This window comes from Gadus macrocephalus, chromosome 17, assembly GCF_031168955.1.
Source record: "Gadus macrocephalus chromosome 17, ASM3116895v1".
Lineage (NCBI taxonomy): Eukaryota > Metazoa > Chordata > Actinopteri > Gadiformes > Gadidae > Gadus > Gadus macrocephalus.
In genome coordinates this window covers 6,793,655-6,812,117 of record NC_082398.1, presented here as the reverse complement: position 1 = coordinate 6,812,117, position 18,463 = coordinate 6,793,655, and the positions used below count along the sequence as shown (strand labels likewise).

Genomic DNA, 18,463 nt, shown 5'->3' with positions numbered 1-18,463 from the left:
ATAGTACATTCTAACACATTATACAGTCGCTTTTAATTAGGAGCTGGAAAAAATAAAGGTAGGCCTATGCATGGTGCCTCAATTATAACATAATAATATATTTTATATTTAGATTAATTTAGGCGTTTTGTTCATACTATACTACGAAGCCTAATAGATTATGCCTTCGGTTTTTTTATGATGCTTCAAGGGATCCTATTTCTACAATGTTATTTGGAGCCAAGTTAGGCTGCTGGCTTTAGTATATCGTGTCTGCCCCCTAGCGGAGAGCCTCGATAAAAGCACATGATGTAAGTTCAACAGCAAGGTCAGTATAATATTTACAATAAATTCAAAGAATAATAAGAAACATAAAACATATTATTAAATATAAGGATAATCTTTTTAAGTTATATCCATATCCGAATACTATATAATAAATATAAGTTAGAAGAAAAAACATTAATAACTGCATGTTCTTTTATTGATATAGAACATGACAAAATATTAAAAATAACAAATCACACACACAAAATGAGCAGGTTTATACAAAATTCAACATTCACTAATACCTATACATTCAGTACCTATTGAGTTGGCCTACCTGGATATTAAGAACGAGCTAACTTAACTTTTAACTTAGATTCTAGATTTTTATAAGAATGTAAGACTGTTTGTGATACAATCTTGTACATTGGTCCAGTATTGTGCAAGATGGCTTAACCCTGGTGTTGCAAGATGTGAGAATGTCAACTGAAAGGGATCATTATTTGGCACTGCCAGGCTCAGACCCAGGCCACACTGTGGCAGTGAGAGGGCATTTAACCAGTCTGTGGAATAATAAGCCATGAACAAGAACTAATCTATGCCTCTGCAGTCCTTCAGAAGTAGAAGTAGAAGAACAAACATTTAACCTGAATTGAGCCTTTTAGGCCTTCAGATGAAACAATAAAGTGTATTATGTTATCACTTCTCACGTCGTTTTGGTCTCATGTTCATGTGCCCAAAACAATAGATTCTTTCAGTTGACAACTGTGATAGGCAGGGTTGAACCAAAAACAGACTTTGACCGATAAAGAATTCTCTAGAAACTTTGAAAACAAATCTAAATCCGGCTCGCGCTGACGCTTCAAAATCAAATATACATAAGAGAGCAAAACATAAAGAAGCATTTCATGATATGCAAAAGCACCACGGTCAAAACTCCCCAAAGAGTCTGTGGGAACACCTGGCGTACAATAGGTGACGACGCAGAAAAAAACAATCATGGCTTATGACTCCATTGACACAAGATCTTAACAGACCTTCAAAGTTAGTTACATGCATGCCTGGCATTCCGTCCACAACTATCCAACCTTTGTGATAGGTCCTCATAGAGTGAAACTGGTAAGTTTGCACGTAGTGGGAAAAAGAGGAGGCAGGGATGATGAGGCGGAGAAATGAAGATCTGTGGTACAAACATCAGAAGGACATGATGTGACACTTTATGAAGGACTGAATTGGTGACTCTACACCCGCCGACACCCCGAAACATTGCCTGTCCTTACAAGGTATCAGGCAGGTGATCAGCACAAGCAAAGATCAACATGTGTGGATAACAGCGAGTGAGTTGAAATAGTGATTGTGATAAAAAAAAAGAAGGCACTTGTTGAAAGGCGTAACATTGCAAAGCTTACAAATGTGATCGCCTGGAGAGTTGCCAAGGGAAACGTAGGTCTGGGGTATGAGGGTCTCATACCAGGACCTTCGTCCAGGGCAGATGCCGACCAACAGTGACGTTCACGTGCACAATGAGACAAGCCTTTTTAGCGACATAAATTTAAATCTACAGACCATTTCATTATAGGTGACATTTTGTACCACCAGGTGTGAGTGTGATTAGCAGTTACACACCCGGTGGTACAATATGTCACCTTTAAGAGAAGACATCCCTGTATTTTGATTTGGAGAACGCCAGAACGATTCAGCGACCTTTAGCTCCCTCTAGTGGGCATGACACAAAAAAGACAAACAATAGACACACAATAAAAAGAAAAAAGTTTCAAGAGAATGATTTGGACGCTGTGTCTAGTCTGCTGAGGATGACGACGACGATGATGAAGATGAGGAGGAAGCCGATGCATTCAGTGGGGATGGTTGATTATTCGTGTAGGATGTTCTCTGAACGCCAGGGCTGGCTGTACGTTCCCTTGAAGGTCCCCCGATCCCAAGGACGCTAGCTCCTGGCAACATCAATTACGAGAATGGTATGTGTGCGCGTGTGTGTGTGTGTGTGTGTGTGTGTATAATATTGTCAATAATATATGGACTATGTCATTTACCCTATTTAGAATGTGTGTGTGTGTGTGTGTGTGTGTAAATAAATATGCATATATATATTATCTTATTTTCTTATTAAGTCTCCCTTTGGTTCCTAGCATTGAAATATTCAGAGTTTTGTTTATATTATTATTTATTTCCATCAGAACTTTCAGAAAATTTCCATTCCATTCAATTACATTTTTCTTTGAACTAGAGACAGATGACCATGGAGTGAATAAATATTGAACTCAACAAACCAATTGTCTTTTTCATAATAAGATGGAGGCTGGTGGAGAGCTCTTAATGTGTGTGTGTGTGTGTGTGTGTGTGTGTGTGTGTGTGTGTGTGTGTGTGTGTGTGTGTGTGTGTGTGTGTGTGTGTGTGTGTGTGTGTGTGTGTGTGTGTCTGTATGAGTGTGTGTGTGTGTGTGTGTGTGTGTGTGTGTGTGTGTGTGTGTGTGTGTGTGTGTGTGTGTGTGTGTCCTCTAGTCAAATCCTTGCCAGTCGCTTTGTTCCGAGTCGTACTCCAGCTCCACTCCGATACAACGCACTCCCTCCAATAACATGGGCGTACCGTGATGGCGATCTATAGACAGAGAGAGACAGAGACACACAGACCGACAAAGAGACAGACAGAGAGAGATAGAAGGAGAGAGACAGACAGACAGAGAAATTACACTTGAGACCATCACATCAGAATGTCCCCTGTCCCCCTGGATGGATTATTGCATTGCAGCCGGTCATGTTGATGGTATCTTGTGCACCGGCAAGAGACTGAATATATGTGAAGTTTACCAAAGCCGTGTTCAGAACCAGTGGGAATGCAGCCATGGTTGATAGATTACAGGATCAAAGGGAACAAATGAAGTCCTGAGTAACATACAAGCCCTTTCTAAGTCATCATGGTCAACACTTAGTGCCATTCAGTTCACTAAAGGGACGTGTATTCACCTGATCACTAAGAAAACGAACTTAATAATATAGTGTCATTTATTACATCCTTCCCTGTCTATGTTGCTTATCAGTAATTTTTTATTACACCGTGTTCAATAACTCAATTCAAGTAAAACTAAATGCATTCACCAAATATGTTAAGAAGTTAAGATTAGGTTTAAGTCCACCGTATTATCTTGGTTAGAAAGATAGAGGGATAGATTTCGATTGTCTACAACATGGCAACCTGTCTTGGGCCTCCCTGAGGATCAGTAGAACCAGCAGGATAAAATACGTTGGCAATCACTATTAACATTTGGCAAAAGTGACAGCACTCCAGACTGCACGTTTTAACCCATCGGTACTACCTCCTTATGGCAGCAGGGACAAAAGAGCTTTTAGAAACGCTGCCTTCCGCTCTGGGCGGTGTGTTCATGAGATAGGGTAAGTCATGAACCAAACACAGCATCTCCCTTGCCTTAGGAGAAGGATAGAGCCTGCAAAAAGCGATGAAAGGAAAATCTTGGTTGATTTTATGTAAATTATTCTGGTTACCCATGACTCTGGCGTGAACTTTGACCGTGACACACACGTGGTCGTTGGCCTCACTCAGGAGCAGCAGCTCCTCACAGAGCACCCCCTCCTGCTGGGCCATGTACTCACAGGTCACCCTCAGACCGCCTGCAGAGAGGCATAGAGAGACAGAGAGAGAGACAGAGAGAGAGAGAGAGAGAGAGAGAGAGAGAGAGAGACAGAGACAGAGACAGAGACAGAGACAGAGACAGACAGAGACAGAGACAGAGACAGAGACAGAGACAGAGACAGAGAGAGTCAGAGCGAGAGAGAGCGAGAGAGAACGAGAGAGAGAGAGAGAGAGAGAGAGAGAGACAGAGAGACAGAGAGACAGAGAGACAGAGAGACAGAGAGACAGAGAGACAGAGATCAAACAAGTTAGAAAGAAAGAATATGAAGATAAGAAGACAAAAGCAATAATGAAGAATAAAAACAGAGAGAGACAGCCAGACGGACAAGATAAGACAAGATAGCACATAATTAATTAATTCCAGACCGGAAGTTGCGGACAACCAGTACAGATCGGACCGACATAACAGAAGAGGTGGGGGGAGGGGGGGGTGGAGACGGAGAGATTGCATCCAGTTCTTCTCTCCTGCCAGTTTGTCCTCCTCCATATCCCCCACTCTCTTTCCAAAGGTCTCGTCTGGTGTGCTCAGACCCGAGGTTAATTCTGACCCTGTATATGTCTAGGTGTAAATGAACCATGATTTTCCTTCATTTTTCCCTCTCATGGTGTATGCACGCTCCGAAAGCGGGCTGTTGGTGAGCCATCACCATCCACTCTGCTCCAAATGACCGTTCAGCCACTCCCAGAGCTGTATTTTGGGTTGGTCCAACCTTTTGTGATATTGTATTGGAGTAGAGTGGATGCAAACGGCTTCGCCAACTGCCTCATACACTGCCGGACGGGCTTAGCTGAACAATAACAAAAACTATGAACCTGGGGTTGAAGCAAACATGACCCCTTCCCCAAAAGAGGGAAGGGGGCCAGGGGGGACACACACAAACACACACACAAGCACATACACACACAGCTGCTCAGATAACAATGAACAAGCAAAAAACCCCAAACCTCAAAATACAAAATACACGATTAACGGGTTGTATTGGCCAGGATCTTAATCAGCGTTGTCCGGTCCCAGGCATGATCTGAGGAAGGGCCGGACACACATTGAGTCTCTTACCGTCTGGGAGGAGGGTGAGGTCGGTGGTCCGCAGGTGGGGGCTGGGAACGGGCGCCGGACACACGGCCTTGCCCAGCGCCGGCAGGGTGAAGACGATCTCATACCTGTGCTGGGCCTTCAAGAAGCCCACCTGAGAGAGAGAGAGAGAGAGAGAGAGAGAGAGAGAGAGAGAGAGAGAGAGAGAGAGAGAGAGAGAGAGAGAGAGAGAGAGAGAGAGAGAGAGAGAGAGAGATACTCGTAGAACTTCATGATTGTACCTTTTATTTCCATCCTTCAGTGCAGAAGTACATATTTTGGAAAGTTAGGAATACTTTAATAGCACTTAATTTCACGTGTCGTGATGTCAGAATAAGAGAGCTCTGGAGAGGGAAAGAATTGAGAGACCAGGGGGTGCGAAGAAACAAGAGAGAGAGCGAGAGACCGAGAAGGCACAGAGAGGGCACAGAGAGACAGAGAGTGTGACAGAGCGAGAGAGCAATGGTGAGAGCGAGAGAGAAAGAGAGAGTATAGAGCGGTGAAATTAGCAGAATGGGTGGAGGGCTGGAGGGCTGGAGAGGAGGAAGAGTGGGGAGGAGGAAGGCTGGAGAGGAGGAAGGGTGTAGAGATGGAGGGGTGGAGAGGATGAAGCCGGGGAGCTGATGAAGCATCGGCACAGAGATAAGACACAGGCTCTCTCTTGGCTGCACTTAGGAATAAAAACGACAGCCCTGTGCGAGGCTGCCAGCTTATTTGGAGGAAGCACAGCAGGAGGCAGTCGATAAGGGACGAGGATTCATACCCGAGAACACGCACGCGATCCCAAGGGCGGGTCCTCCGCTAGTTCACAACCTCGCCGAGTGGAGTGGAGGGCCGCAAACACACCATAGAGAATGGGTTGAACCCTCCGAGTGGGAAGAGGAAACGCACTCGCTGTGACCGTAACATGGCTTACGGTCGTTTTTAATAGACGTTTTAGACCGGTCTGTCGTCATTGTGTGTCCGATTAGTCGCTAGGGAGCTGTCAAGGGCTTTCTATTGCAGACTTTGGTTATTTTTTTGTTTTTTGATGGAATATGTGAGGCGTCGCCGAGTCAATCAACTGTACCGAATTAAACCTTCCTCAGGGTTTTATATAATGGAAACATAACAAAACAACCAAAACAATAAGCTTTTCTTTCAAAAGAGACAGGGGGAGAGACGAAGACTGGGCGAGAGATGATGAGACTGAGAGACAGAGAGACAAAGAAAGAGAGAAAGAGACAGAGGGAGAGATACAGAGAGAATGACAGCAATAAAGACAGAGAGAGAGTCATACAGAGAGACAGAAAAATAGAGAGGATTTTTGATGAGGTAGATGATTGGAGAGACACAGAGAGACATAGCACAAGAGAGTCAGAGAGAGACAGAGACAGAGACAAGGAGAGAGAGCGATGGACTGATCTGTCCGCATGCATTCACACAGTGACTGCATACTGATCACTCACCCACGCACTAACAACCCAACGGTATTCTGGCTACAAGAACTCAGCCCCCCCTCCCAAAACCCCCTGTGCCTCCTCCTCTTCATCGTGGATCCCCATGGCAACCGTCACTCAGACACAAGGCAGAGATGGTCCACTGTGAGCTGTCAGAACTCACTGCCCACTGGGGTGGTCTCCCCAATCAAAAGGCCTTTTGAGAACCATGTAAACATGACGTGTGCACACACCCACGTGCGCACGCGGAGGCTCAGGCACGCATACAAACACACAAAGCTGTAACTCCACGACTGTAGCAAACATACAAAATAATAAACATTTCAACCTTAAGTCCAGGTTCTAGAGCTAATGTACATGCATGTAGATGTTGGTTGTTGTTGGGGTTTTTTCGGGGGGGGGGGTCCAGGATAGGCTTCTGGTTAAGTGATCCCACTGTTTAGTATTAGGGGGATTCCACTGGTTAGTATTAGGGTGATTCCACTGGTTAGGCGTTAGGGTGATTCCCAGCTGAAAGGTTCTGGGTCCAGGCCCAAAAGGTGAAAAGCCTAACCGGTAGGCATCCCTGAGCAAGACGCCAGAAACATCCCCTCCTGGCTCCTGAAATTCTTTACTTACCGCTGAAAGCGTAAATAAAGAGCCAATGAGTAGTGGATGAAGAGATTGAAGGTATTATCATGTTATGGGTGAATGACAGAAAGAGAGAGAGCCAGAGAGAAATCAGATCTTATAACGTAACACTTTTGGTATCCTTTTTACGCAGGAAGTAAATGTTTGGGGGCGGTTATGGTGGAAAGATTGAATTGATTCCAACAATGATTGAATGTATTGGGAAATTATTTTATTCATGACCAGCTCTAACTTTGGGCCACTTTTTCTAAGGACACTTTAAGACGTGACTCAGCTCAGGCTTCAACACTTATGACCGTTCCACTCGGGAATAATTTATCTAGTTTGGACCCGGTAGTCTAATCAATCACTGAATTGCTGGTGGCGAGATTGATTTATTCTGTGGTTATTTCTCTTTGCCTCTTAGATCACAACTTATTTAAGTGTATCAAAGTACAGAACACATTTTTAGCTCATATCTCGACACAGTCTCACTTAGTGGGATGACCTCCATAACTGACAATTTTCCCCCCAATATTTATCTGAAGACCAACTGAAAAAGAAACGTAGTAGTCTGTGCCAATTGTAGAAAGTTAAACAACATACAGTTGTGGAAAAGTAATAAGGAAAAGGGAGGCAAGGGAGAGTCTCCTAAGTGACTCAGGGAGCAATAATGTTGATGATCTGTACCTTGACCAGGAAATTGCCGTTGGCCTCCGGGGTCACCATGACGACCGAGTCATGCAGCTTCTCCTCAAAGTGAACGTGGGAGGCGGCGGCGGCGGCGGCGGTGGTGGCGTTGGGCTCCTCCGAGAAACGCACCCCGCCCGTTTTCACAGTGCCTGGATAGGGGGAGAGTAACGTCATTTTCATTACCTCATATCTACAAATCTTAGTTTTATCATGCGAAGAATCCAATATTGCATACTTTTATCTTGATGGCATATTGCTGTGGCTGGGTTTCCACATTGCGTATGGGTTTAATTACGTAGTGGTTTGGAGATCATGATAGATGGAGGACACACCAGGCCAAGATGGAAATAGGATTTCACGGTTCGGACTTAGGAAGTGACGGACATCCATTTCGAAGGAAGAGGCGTCGGTGAAGAGGGCCAGGATTTATTCCTGACACTTCTAATCTGTTAGAATCTGAAAAGAACGATCCGATAATAAAACGAGGTGCCGGATATAACACTGAACTGTATGTGTTTGGGGAAGTGTTTGGATAATATTAATATTAATAGAATCAAGCCATGTTAAAAGGAAAACAAAATCATTTTCATGGCCATGGACGTTTCTATTGCCTTTGTTCACATCTCTGTGAAATTAATGAGCTGAAATACGGCACATGAAAGTATAAAAATAAAGAAAAAACACAGAAGCAATGGTCTTAGTATCGGCTTACTTCGTAAATATATGATCTCCCTTTTCACGCAACTGAAAAGAAAATAGTTTTTTATTGTGTTATTTTATAACCGTGAGACTGCTGACAAAGCGGACAGCGTCTCCAGAACATTCCCCAGTGGCTGGGAAGAACAGAATAATGTACAAGATCATTGTCTCCCTCAAAACGTCTATAATCGTCTTAAGGCCACAAGTTATTTGTTGCCGTTCTTTACTGCAAAGGGTTTTTAACCCTTGAAGTTCTCAGAGCTTTATGAAAAAACAAAACAATAACTCTTGATCCTAATTCTTCTTCTATTCTTCACTAGGATTTCCCTGTTGTTCTTCCCTTCCTCCCCTAACGAAAACCACTTTTCAATGAATCTTTTAATAACCTTTTCCTAGAAAACGGTTGCAATAGTCCCATTCTTTAATAATCACACTTAATGGTGTGTGTGTGTGTGTGTGTGTGTGTGTGTGTGTGTGTGTGTGTGTGTGTGTGTGTGTGTGTGTGTGTGTGTGTGTGTGTGTGTGCGTGCTTATGAGATTATAGGGAAAGTGCTAAAAGCTTTGATTTAGTCTGACTGGAAGCCAAAGGTACTTTACAAACCCAGGAGTCTGAGTCAAGGAATCAATCTGCTCCAAAGAAGTGCCTGAACTGGAAAGACGGTACAGCATGACTATGATCAAGAAATAGGTCCACACTTGAAAACATGCAAGATCACACAAGCACAAAGACCTCTTCAGCTAATGATCACTGACCCGGCTGACAAAGCTGGGGTCAATTTATATGAAAAAAAACAACAACAAGCGCGATTGATTTGAAAGAAGAATGAGATCATTGGTGGTCCGATGTTGAGACAGTAATCCAGAACAAAGTCAGCAAGTATCAAATGCAGCCCGATGTCTGTGTGTGTGCTTTAGGTGGTGTCTGATCTCACCCTGAGGGTATACCAACCAAAAAGGCCAAAACACTTTGTGTGTTCGATAATCCCAACTTGGTCAGGAAAAACAATACAGACTTTGATCAAGTTTGTTGTTTGCCTTTGAATTGAAGAGGCAATCTGATGGAATCTGACCACAATTGATTTTTTCGTTTACTGATTTGTGATTACAAGTGCAGTGCCCGCTCAAGTCGCGCCTGGTCAGCACAAGGCGAACACTCGCAGCTTTCTTGTGAACCGCTCATCTGAACAACTTCACACTCCACACTGCAGCTGAGTGTGATGTCAGATGGACGTTGGTCGGGAGAATCGACGGACAGGCCTACGTACAGACACTCCTCTGATACTGTGGTAGTTTAGCATTCGTCTTCCATTGAAGTCGATCCATTAAATCAGGCGGCCAAACAAAAAAGGGGATTTCTAGACAGTGATAAGATTATCAAGCAGCAGTGGCTTAGCCATGCATATGGTATCCATTTTATGGGGTTACAGGGTTACATGTACCATAAAAGCTTTGTTATGCTCTCTTTAGGTGCTGAAAGAGGCTGCCAACTTGTAAGTAAAGACCCATTACCACTGAGCATCTTACAATTACTACTACATTCAAATAATACAACAAAATAGTTAAATAATAAGCCAATATTCAATGCCGTGTGCACAGGGCTCTCTAGAAAAAGACTGCTGGACACATCCAACTCATCTAGAATGCTGCTACCAGAGCTTTAACGCAGACTAAGAGAGCAGACCACATTACTTCAGTGCTAAATCACAGCACATAATATCACTAATAGTTTTCAAAGCACTAGCATCGTTTAGGACCAAAATACGTATGATCTGCCTGTGAGTTATGAGCCCACCAGAGCTTTTAGCTCACCAGGGACCGCCTCTGTTTTCTGTGTTTTAGTTCTTATGCACCACCGATCTGAAACAATCTCAAGAACACTCTTCTGCCACTACATATTTCAAGTCCTGTTGAATCAGGACTTGAAATCCTTCCGTTTCAAACCCTAACCCTTTCAATAAAACATGCATGTCTGCACGACATATATTCTCTTCCCAATCATACTTTCATTTTATAGTCTTCCTCTTTTTAACGATCTTTCAACGATATTCCTCTCCGTGTTTTTACAGGTGCTCCTTTGAAAGCACGGCTTTTTGTTGATGGCATGAATATATCAACTTACCTGGCGTCTTAATGCTAGCATCGGGAACAGAGATAGAAAAGCCAACTGCTCACATGAAATTGCTGCTATGAAACATTATGGACTTATTTTTTAACTACCATTATGGGATTTTGTAACGCTTTGTAGGGTGGCTGAGACATCAATGGGCAAAATAAGGAGAAGCTTAACCTTGCTGGTCATTAAACGCATGTTTCAAATACCTCAATCCCCTCAAAAACGTACTTTCTGTATTCTGTATTCACTCCTCTTTGAGGCATGGCTTTTAGTGTAATAATAATAATAATAATAAATTTTATTTATACTGCACTTTATATTCAAGAATCTCAAAGTGCTTCAGAGAAAAAAATACCAAAAAACTATTAAAAAAAGGGGGAACCTCAAAGAAAGTTTAGCTGAATGCTCTTTTAAAGAGATGATAGTATAAACGTATATTTGTGCTGAACTCATCAACAGATTGCCTTTTCACCGTTTCCACGCCATGATGCCTCAACTGCTGTCTCCCCTGTCTTTTTTAAAACAATTTGGTGCACAAATCACATGAAACAAATTGTTATTCAATATAAAATATCAAGTATACATTTGAAGGGAATAAAACAACATTCTTACAGAATATTTTTGGAGCATCTTGTTCCCCAACCCATCCTTGTTGATGTGTCCCAGTTGTGCTCTGCTTGATATTTTACATTTACCTTTAGGGCATTTAGCAGACGCTTTCATCCAAAGCGTCAATAAGTACATTTGTCATAAGAAAGTGAAAACATATATCGCTCTCGGTGCAGTAAGGATTTTCATAGAACCAAGTGCAAAGCACTAACAATCACTAGGTTAACCCATTCCCCGTATACAACATCTAAGCTGTCAGACAGTGCTTCAGCGAGTCCAGCCGCTCAACATCTGGCCCGACATGCAGGGGGTTCCCCTGCCTCGTGGCCCATGAGCCAATGACAGGCTGAAATGGTTTTTGAGTCCACAAACAGAATAAATCCGATTGGCCCGAAAATATCATCACATATTGAAGGAATTTGACTTCCCTGGTTTGTGTAATAAAGTATAGACCATGATTACATTTGCATTGATACACTGTTAAACGTCGCTGTCACACTACCAAGGCTCCTTTCGTGTGGACGGACCAGATAATCCACGACCTCACCCCGACCCACACACACATGTTACCTAACTGGTTTATTCCAGATTAATCTCCAATTCTCTCCCTCTTACTGATCCATCCATCTGTGATATGTGTGTCAGTGGGATATTAGAGGAGTGGCACGTCAAGTCACGTGCATGCACACACACACACACACAAACACACCTACACACACACATTGAAGAATCTCAAAGAAACAAGATACAACCCCTCCTAACAAACACGCACACCACCCAGTGACATTTCACGAGACCCCAGACACATGAGACCGACGTTGTAGTCCGGACTTTGACGGAAAGTCAATAGTGAGAGTGTCTGTGCAGTCACTCGGCCCACCCGGTAACCTTATCAGACAGACAACAGAGGCTTTCTGGAGCAGCAGCAACAACACACACACACACACACACACACACACACACACACACACACACACACACACACACACACACACACACACACACACACACACACACACACACACACACACACACACACACACACACACACACACACAACCCCCCCCCCCCCCCCCACCCACTGGGGGGGTTAGATGGGGATTATAGTTGTTGGATGTTTATAGCCACAGGAGGTCCTGTAGGGTAGTTCAACTAAGGTTAACTGCAATCTGCCTTATTCACATACCCGCCCATCTTGGTGCCATCCTCGAACTGAATGCCGCATTCAGTTCCCCCCAAACCAACTAGCAGCAGGAACAAAGATGGCTGCCAGGTCATTGAGGCCCAGTATTAAAAGGGTGTTTTTTTATTCTTTTTGGCAATTCTGGATAATGCATAACGCCAAAGATAAAAGCAGTCCAATGTGGGGCTGAGCCACGGCCGTGACCACCATTCCTTGCCCCGCCTCCGGACTGCATCCCTGGCAACCCCAATCGATCAACAGACGTTTGAAGTGATTAAGTTCAAACTCAATCGCTACCCTGGCTGCCTGCCTGAGGGGTGTATGCGTATGTGTGTTTGGGGGGGGGGGGGGGGGGAGTAAAGTTGCAAGTAAAGTTAACACAAACGTGTCTGTAAAAGAGAGGGGTTTTTATCGCCCTGTTCTTGTGTACCTCCATCCCACCGCTGCACGGTTATGTAATCCGATTGGCTCCCGGGGCTGTCTACTTTGTTGATTTCCCTTCCAGCTATTATTCTTAGAAATGAAATGAGGCATGGATCACTTTCATTCTAGGAATATTACATCGTCGGGAGGATTCAGGGAATTCCAATGTCAACACGTCAGGCCAGGACCTGCTACCAGGTACTGTCAGGTGTACCGCTTTAATGAATCACACCAGCCATCTGGTCTGTGAACAGATGATGTAAAACAGTTAACGTAAATAAAAAACATAAGAACTGTAAAACATAAACCTGAGATGGTGCTACTGGTTACTTAACCTTTTCTTACTAAAATAAAAGGTTAAATTGGCATGATTTGAGAGCTCTCAAGAGAGAGAAAGCAGAAAAAAGGCAAGAGAGCAACATTTTAAAAACATGAAACCCTAAAACAATGCCCCCCCTACCTTCCATACAGTTCTCTTCCATTGAGTGTTGCGTCCTTGCACAGGCGTTACCGCTATGATAATGCTTTGTGTGCGAATTTGATTGACAGGAAAGCTGAATGTCCCCAACCAATCAGGGAAGCGATTTGATGTTTCGACAGTAGTTAGCCGGGAGCGGTCTAAAATCGAAATTGGCTCATACAGAGCTAGGAACGCAGTCAACCACAACAGAGGTTTCACAGAGCATTTCAATAAAAGCTGACCAATGACTTTTCTGACAAATTAGAATTAAATGATAGCACTTAAATTGTTACCTTAAGCACCTTTAACATTAACAATCTTTAGCTGTTATTGTGGTCTACTTGAACTCACCTGTTCAAACTCGCACACAACGTCTAACTGATCACTGTTTTGATTGTTTGTTTGTTTTGTTTTGTCTTGTTTTTGTTTTATTTATTTTTTATTTTTTATGTTTATTTATTTATTTTTTCCACAATGTCTTGTTTTTTTTAAACGATTTATGATGACTATATGCTCTGTAAGGTGACCTTGGGTGTCTTGAAAGGCGCCTCGAAATTAAATGTATTATTATTATTATTACTTCCTGTCCTGGCCAAGTGACCTAACATGCCAAATACCCTTGTACCCTAAAATGTCACATACCTTTACATGCTCAATTACCTAGTACCCTAACATGCCATGTACCCTGACCTGCAAAATACCCTAGTACCCTAACATGCCAAGTACCTTAAGAAGTACCATAGGTATCAAGTATAATTTCTAGTACTTTTTGTACCTCCATTTAGGCAAGCATAAGACAAAGCAATTCATTCATGCAAAATGATGATTAACGAATCAAATGTGAGAACGAGTCTACCAAGACTCAATAATCGGCGGCAGGACAACGTAAAAAAAAAATACAAAAGGGATAATAATAAAAAAAACGACTCACTCTTTTTAGCCGTTGCCATCTCAGGGTAACAAGAGAGACACAGGAAGACACGCTGGGCCAGACGATCTCACTGCCTTGTCATCTCAGCTGTCGGGCTGGGAGGAAAGAAGGGCGAGGGACAGAGACAGGGAGATATGTAGCAAGTAGAGAGAGAGAGCAAGTGTAGCAAGAGAGAGAAACAGAGAGAGTAGAGTGTGAAGAGAGGAAGAGTAGAGAATAAAGAGTAGAGAGAGATATGTAGCAAGAGAGAGAAACAGAGAGAGTAGAGTGTGAAGAGAGGGAGAGAGTAAAGAATAGAGAGAGAGATACGTAGCAAGAGAGAGAGACAGAGAGAGTAGAGTGTGAAGAGAGGGAGAGAGTAAAGAATAGAGAGAGAGATACGTAGCAAGAGAGAGAGACAGGGAGAGAGAGAGATAGCCAGTAGAGAGACAAACAGAGAGACAAATGAGGAATTACACTCAGGGATTATATCATCATAGGAGTAGGAGGTTGGGGACCAACAGAAGTAAATTGGTGACGCAAGTTTTCACAGCACAACCACAGAACAGAATTCACACACACAGCTAGAAACGGTGAGCTGGCAGGAGGTATGTCGTTTCATTTAATGAACAGCCAGATTCTGGCTAACCTGTTCAGCATTTATTAATTCATTATTTTATGAAGACAAAAGGTGCACGGCACTCCACCAGGGAGCGACTTCAATTAAAAGCAAAATCACAAAACGGTTTAAGATAATTAGTGAGTGAGGTTTGCTGCAGGTCTTGGACAGGCTTCACACACAAACAAACAAACGTGGGCAATTCATGGTGACTCATATGAACAGGAATTTATTTATAATGATACACATAGGCTACAGGATAGGGATATGAGGTGTCAGACCTACCCCTCATTGAACAGTAGTGTGAGAAGATCAAACACACTCCATCACAAATGTTTATACATGATATCTGCACTAGCAAGTTTATATGCCATTGTAATAAGAGCCCCAATATTATTACTATTATGTAATTTGATCAAACATACCGTTTTTCATGTACCCTGTTTGGTGTGAGAAAGAAACAAAAGTGGTAAAGAGCAGAAACAAAAGTATTAAATTTTTACGTCCTTCTAACGAAGGCTTATTAAGTTACTGGTGGAGACCCACTTAAAGACTCTTCCACCTGAAATATCTCTTCTCTTTAACCTCTCTCGCATGCAGAAATGCAAAGAAGAGATTTATTGACCACACACTGTCCACTGACTGATTAGTTTAACATGTACTTCGATTTGTTTAAGATATTCACTGATACTATGAAAGTCAGAAGGCTTGTGGGGTGGGATAACTAAGCAAATATTCTTGTGGTGTTGTGTTTACAGAACACAACAAAGAGGCTTACTGTTGAGAGACATTAATAAACTGCGTTTATATCAATGTGTGTGTGTGTGTGTGTGTGTGTGTGTGTGTGTGTGTGTGTGTGTGTGTGTGTGTGTGTGTGTGTGTGTGTGTGTGTGTGAAATATTGCCTTGACAATTATGATAGCGATTTGTTTCGACACCATGCGAATCTGCAATGTTCACCATGTCCATATGAATCCACATTATAAAGTTAATATTGGTTTAGGGTTCGAGACTATACTAATTAAGATGCAGAAGAAACAGAAGCAGAAATAATCTAAAGAATACATACAGAACATGATGTAATACGTGAAGTAATGGATATCAATAAATTAATCCATACAGGACTACATAGAAAGTTAAATATTAAGTTTCATTTTCATAGGCTTCCTACAGCGACTAAGCGATATCACTGTAAGCATCGTGGATACTAATTCATGAGAATAATTTGAATAATGTGGTTCGGTTTTGACGTTTCAGTATACTATGAAGATAAAACGTCCAAAGTCCATAGAATATAATATTTCTTAAAAGTTTAAAACAGAAAGCCAAACTAGTAACGCTCCACATGCTGTAATACGTGTACATTGACATCATACCAAGCGTCGCATGCACCTGCTATCTGTCTGTTTCTATGAACTTAGGCCTACTTAAGTTTACGAATGTTATTCAACGAACCGTTATTAATATGCGGTGAAGATGTACCTGAAAGCAGATTTAATAACCGAAGTCGTTCAACTGCATTGCAAGCCGTCCATTTTAAGGAGAGTCGTTTTAATCTCCGTACTGTGTGGATTGAACGATACAGGAGCACTCAAGATAGATATACAGCTGGACCAAAACATCGTCGTTTTACGACCCAAGGCTCTGAACGTAAGTTAGAGAGGTCCCGCCTACCCTGCGTTTGGTGGTAGGTAACGCAGAAAGGTACCGCCCACTGTACGTCCGGACCCTTGGGTCTAGCAACCACGAACCCGAAATCAACTCCCTCTTCACTGCAAGCCACTACAGCACATTTCCGCATTTTGATCACGTGTTCAATGTAGTTTGTTGAACGCACGCACTTTCAGTAGTAGTAGAAAGAGATGTGATGCATCCTTCTCGTATGAATCCCCAAAACACCATATAAATGCACTGAACACAGGGGAAAGTGAGTTTAAAAGCAGTTGCATAACTAACCATCTTGCATACAACTACGATGTATGCAATGTTTGACGCAGGGTCATGCGGGAAATAATGCCACCACATGGCAGATGTATCTATTCGAGTGCCTATACTTTGACCGTCGAAAGTGCATGAATCCTAGATACACGTTCAATGCTTGAGGCATCAGAGTTATTCTTGGTTTTGTTCTACTTTTGATCAACACTAAATGTCCCACTGTCAGCCGGTCTTGGGTTCGAGCCCCACGTTCGACATTGATTTGTTCACATGTTTGTGTACGTTTATTCTTGACAAACATTTAAAAAAATTGATCTAGGTTTCTTTATCCTGCCATGCTAGTGCAGTTCGCGATAATACATATATATAGATATAGATATATTGACAATAACCATAGCTCGATAATCATTGAAGTATTTTGCACGTCAGTTCTACTGAAAAATCTCAAATAATCGTTCCGTTTGCTTTTCTGCGATATAACATGATTTCGAAAAGCAGGGTTCAGTTCTCTATATTCTATCATACAAGGGTATAATACAATCTCGTGCCATTTGTAATAAACACGCCTCGTTTGGAGCGCAAAACAGGTTCCAAATACAAATATCGACTATTTCAGATAAACATTTGCAAACAGAGCCGTCCTTGACATGAGATGAAATTAAACTAACGCATATGCATGAGGTACCACGGGTCTCTGTGGCGCAATTGGTTAGCGCGTTCGACTGTTAATCGAAAGGTTGGTGGTTCAAGCCCACCCAGGGACGACCCAATCTTTTCTTTTTTAACAGCCCAATCCTTTCATTCATAAACACTTCTTCAGTTCAGATCTCTTCCACACGTAAATATGTTTCTGAAAATATTTTTTATACAAAGAATCCTGCCCTAAACAACGGTGTTTATGTTAAATATTTCTGTAAGAAAACGCCCAAACAATTTAAACAATCACATAAGCTTTCCAGGCCATTATGTGGCGGTAAACTTCATGTTAAACAACAAAAAAGGACACGAGGATCAACAGCAAGCAGGCGCATTGATGTGATTATTTTTTAACCGATCAGACAGCACGGCGGAGTCATGACGAAGTAATGTTAGGATGACTTGTAAAGAAGGGTCGCCACCTGACACCTAGCGGTAGCTTTTTAAACATCACACTTTTAAATGTAACGACATTCAACGATCAAAAATATACCGCTAGGTGTCAGGATGTGACCTCTTTCTGGCGGATACTGTATTTTATGTTTATATTTATCTATTAAATTGGATTACGTGTAGATGTAGATCGCACAGGAAGCCACAGGGGTGTTTGAAGTATAGACAGTTATAGAGTTATAGAAAACACTGTTGTAATGTAGTATTATATTATCCATGATTTTTCTTTTGTCCTGTCCAAGATTCTGTGACCATTATTTTCTTAGCTATTATGCTGTTGCATGTCTAAGCCAATGTATGGCAGTGTGAGCTAAATAATGTAAGTTCCGAACCACTAAAGTGATGAAAGAAAAAAATACTGTTTGGATGAAGGGAGGGTAATACTGTAATTACAAATTTGAGTTATATTCAATTTCATTCTAAAAAGAGCTAAAACGCTGTCCATTGATTGGTCGACAGAATCTCAGAAATGACCATATTTTCCAATTTTCTTTGTATTTACACAGTTAATGAAACACATTGGTTTTCAAAGTACACTATACATGGTATGTATGGAAAATGGATACAAAAAATGTGAAGACAAAGTAAAATGCGAATTTCTAATTTCGATCTTTCGTTGAATTAATATTGGAT

At 42.1% G+C, this 18,463-nt stretch overlaps 1 protein-coding gene across 2 annotated transcripts; it reads right to left on the bottom strand.

Moving 5' to 3' along the window:
* Nucleotides 1-445: 445 nt before the first annotated feature.
* On the bottom strand, nucleotides 446-16,472 carry LOC132475659 (adipose secreted signaling protein). 2 transcript variants are annotated; one of them, XM_060076878.1, is made up of 6 exons: nucleotides 16,226-16,472; nucleotides 14,147-14,241; nucleotides 7,726-7,877; nucleotides 4,973-5,102; nucleotides 3,768-3,893; nucleotides 446-2,865 (listed from the first exon to the last, which is right to left on the bottom strand). In XM_060076878.1, exons 2-6 carry the CDS (start codon nucleotides 14,163-14,165, stop codon nucleotides 2,765-2,767), a joined length of 528 nt encoding a protein of 175 aa, XP_059932861.1. In that variant the 5' UTR covers nucleotides 14,166-14,241; nucleotides 16,226-16,472; the 3' UTR covers nucleotides 446-2,764. The 2 variants fall into 2 exon arrangements, with proteins under 2 accessions (XP_059932861.1, XP_059932860.1); XM_060076877.1 differs by having other exon boundaries at nucleotides 14,147-14,266; nucleotides 16,227-16,469.
* Between the last annotated feature and the right edge of the window lie 1,991 nt (nucleotides 16,473-18,463).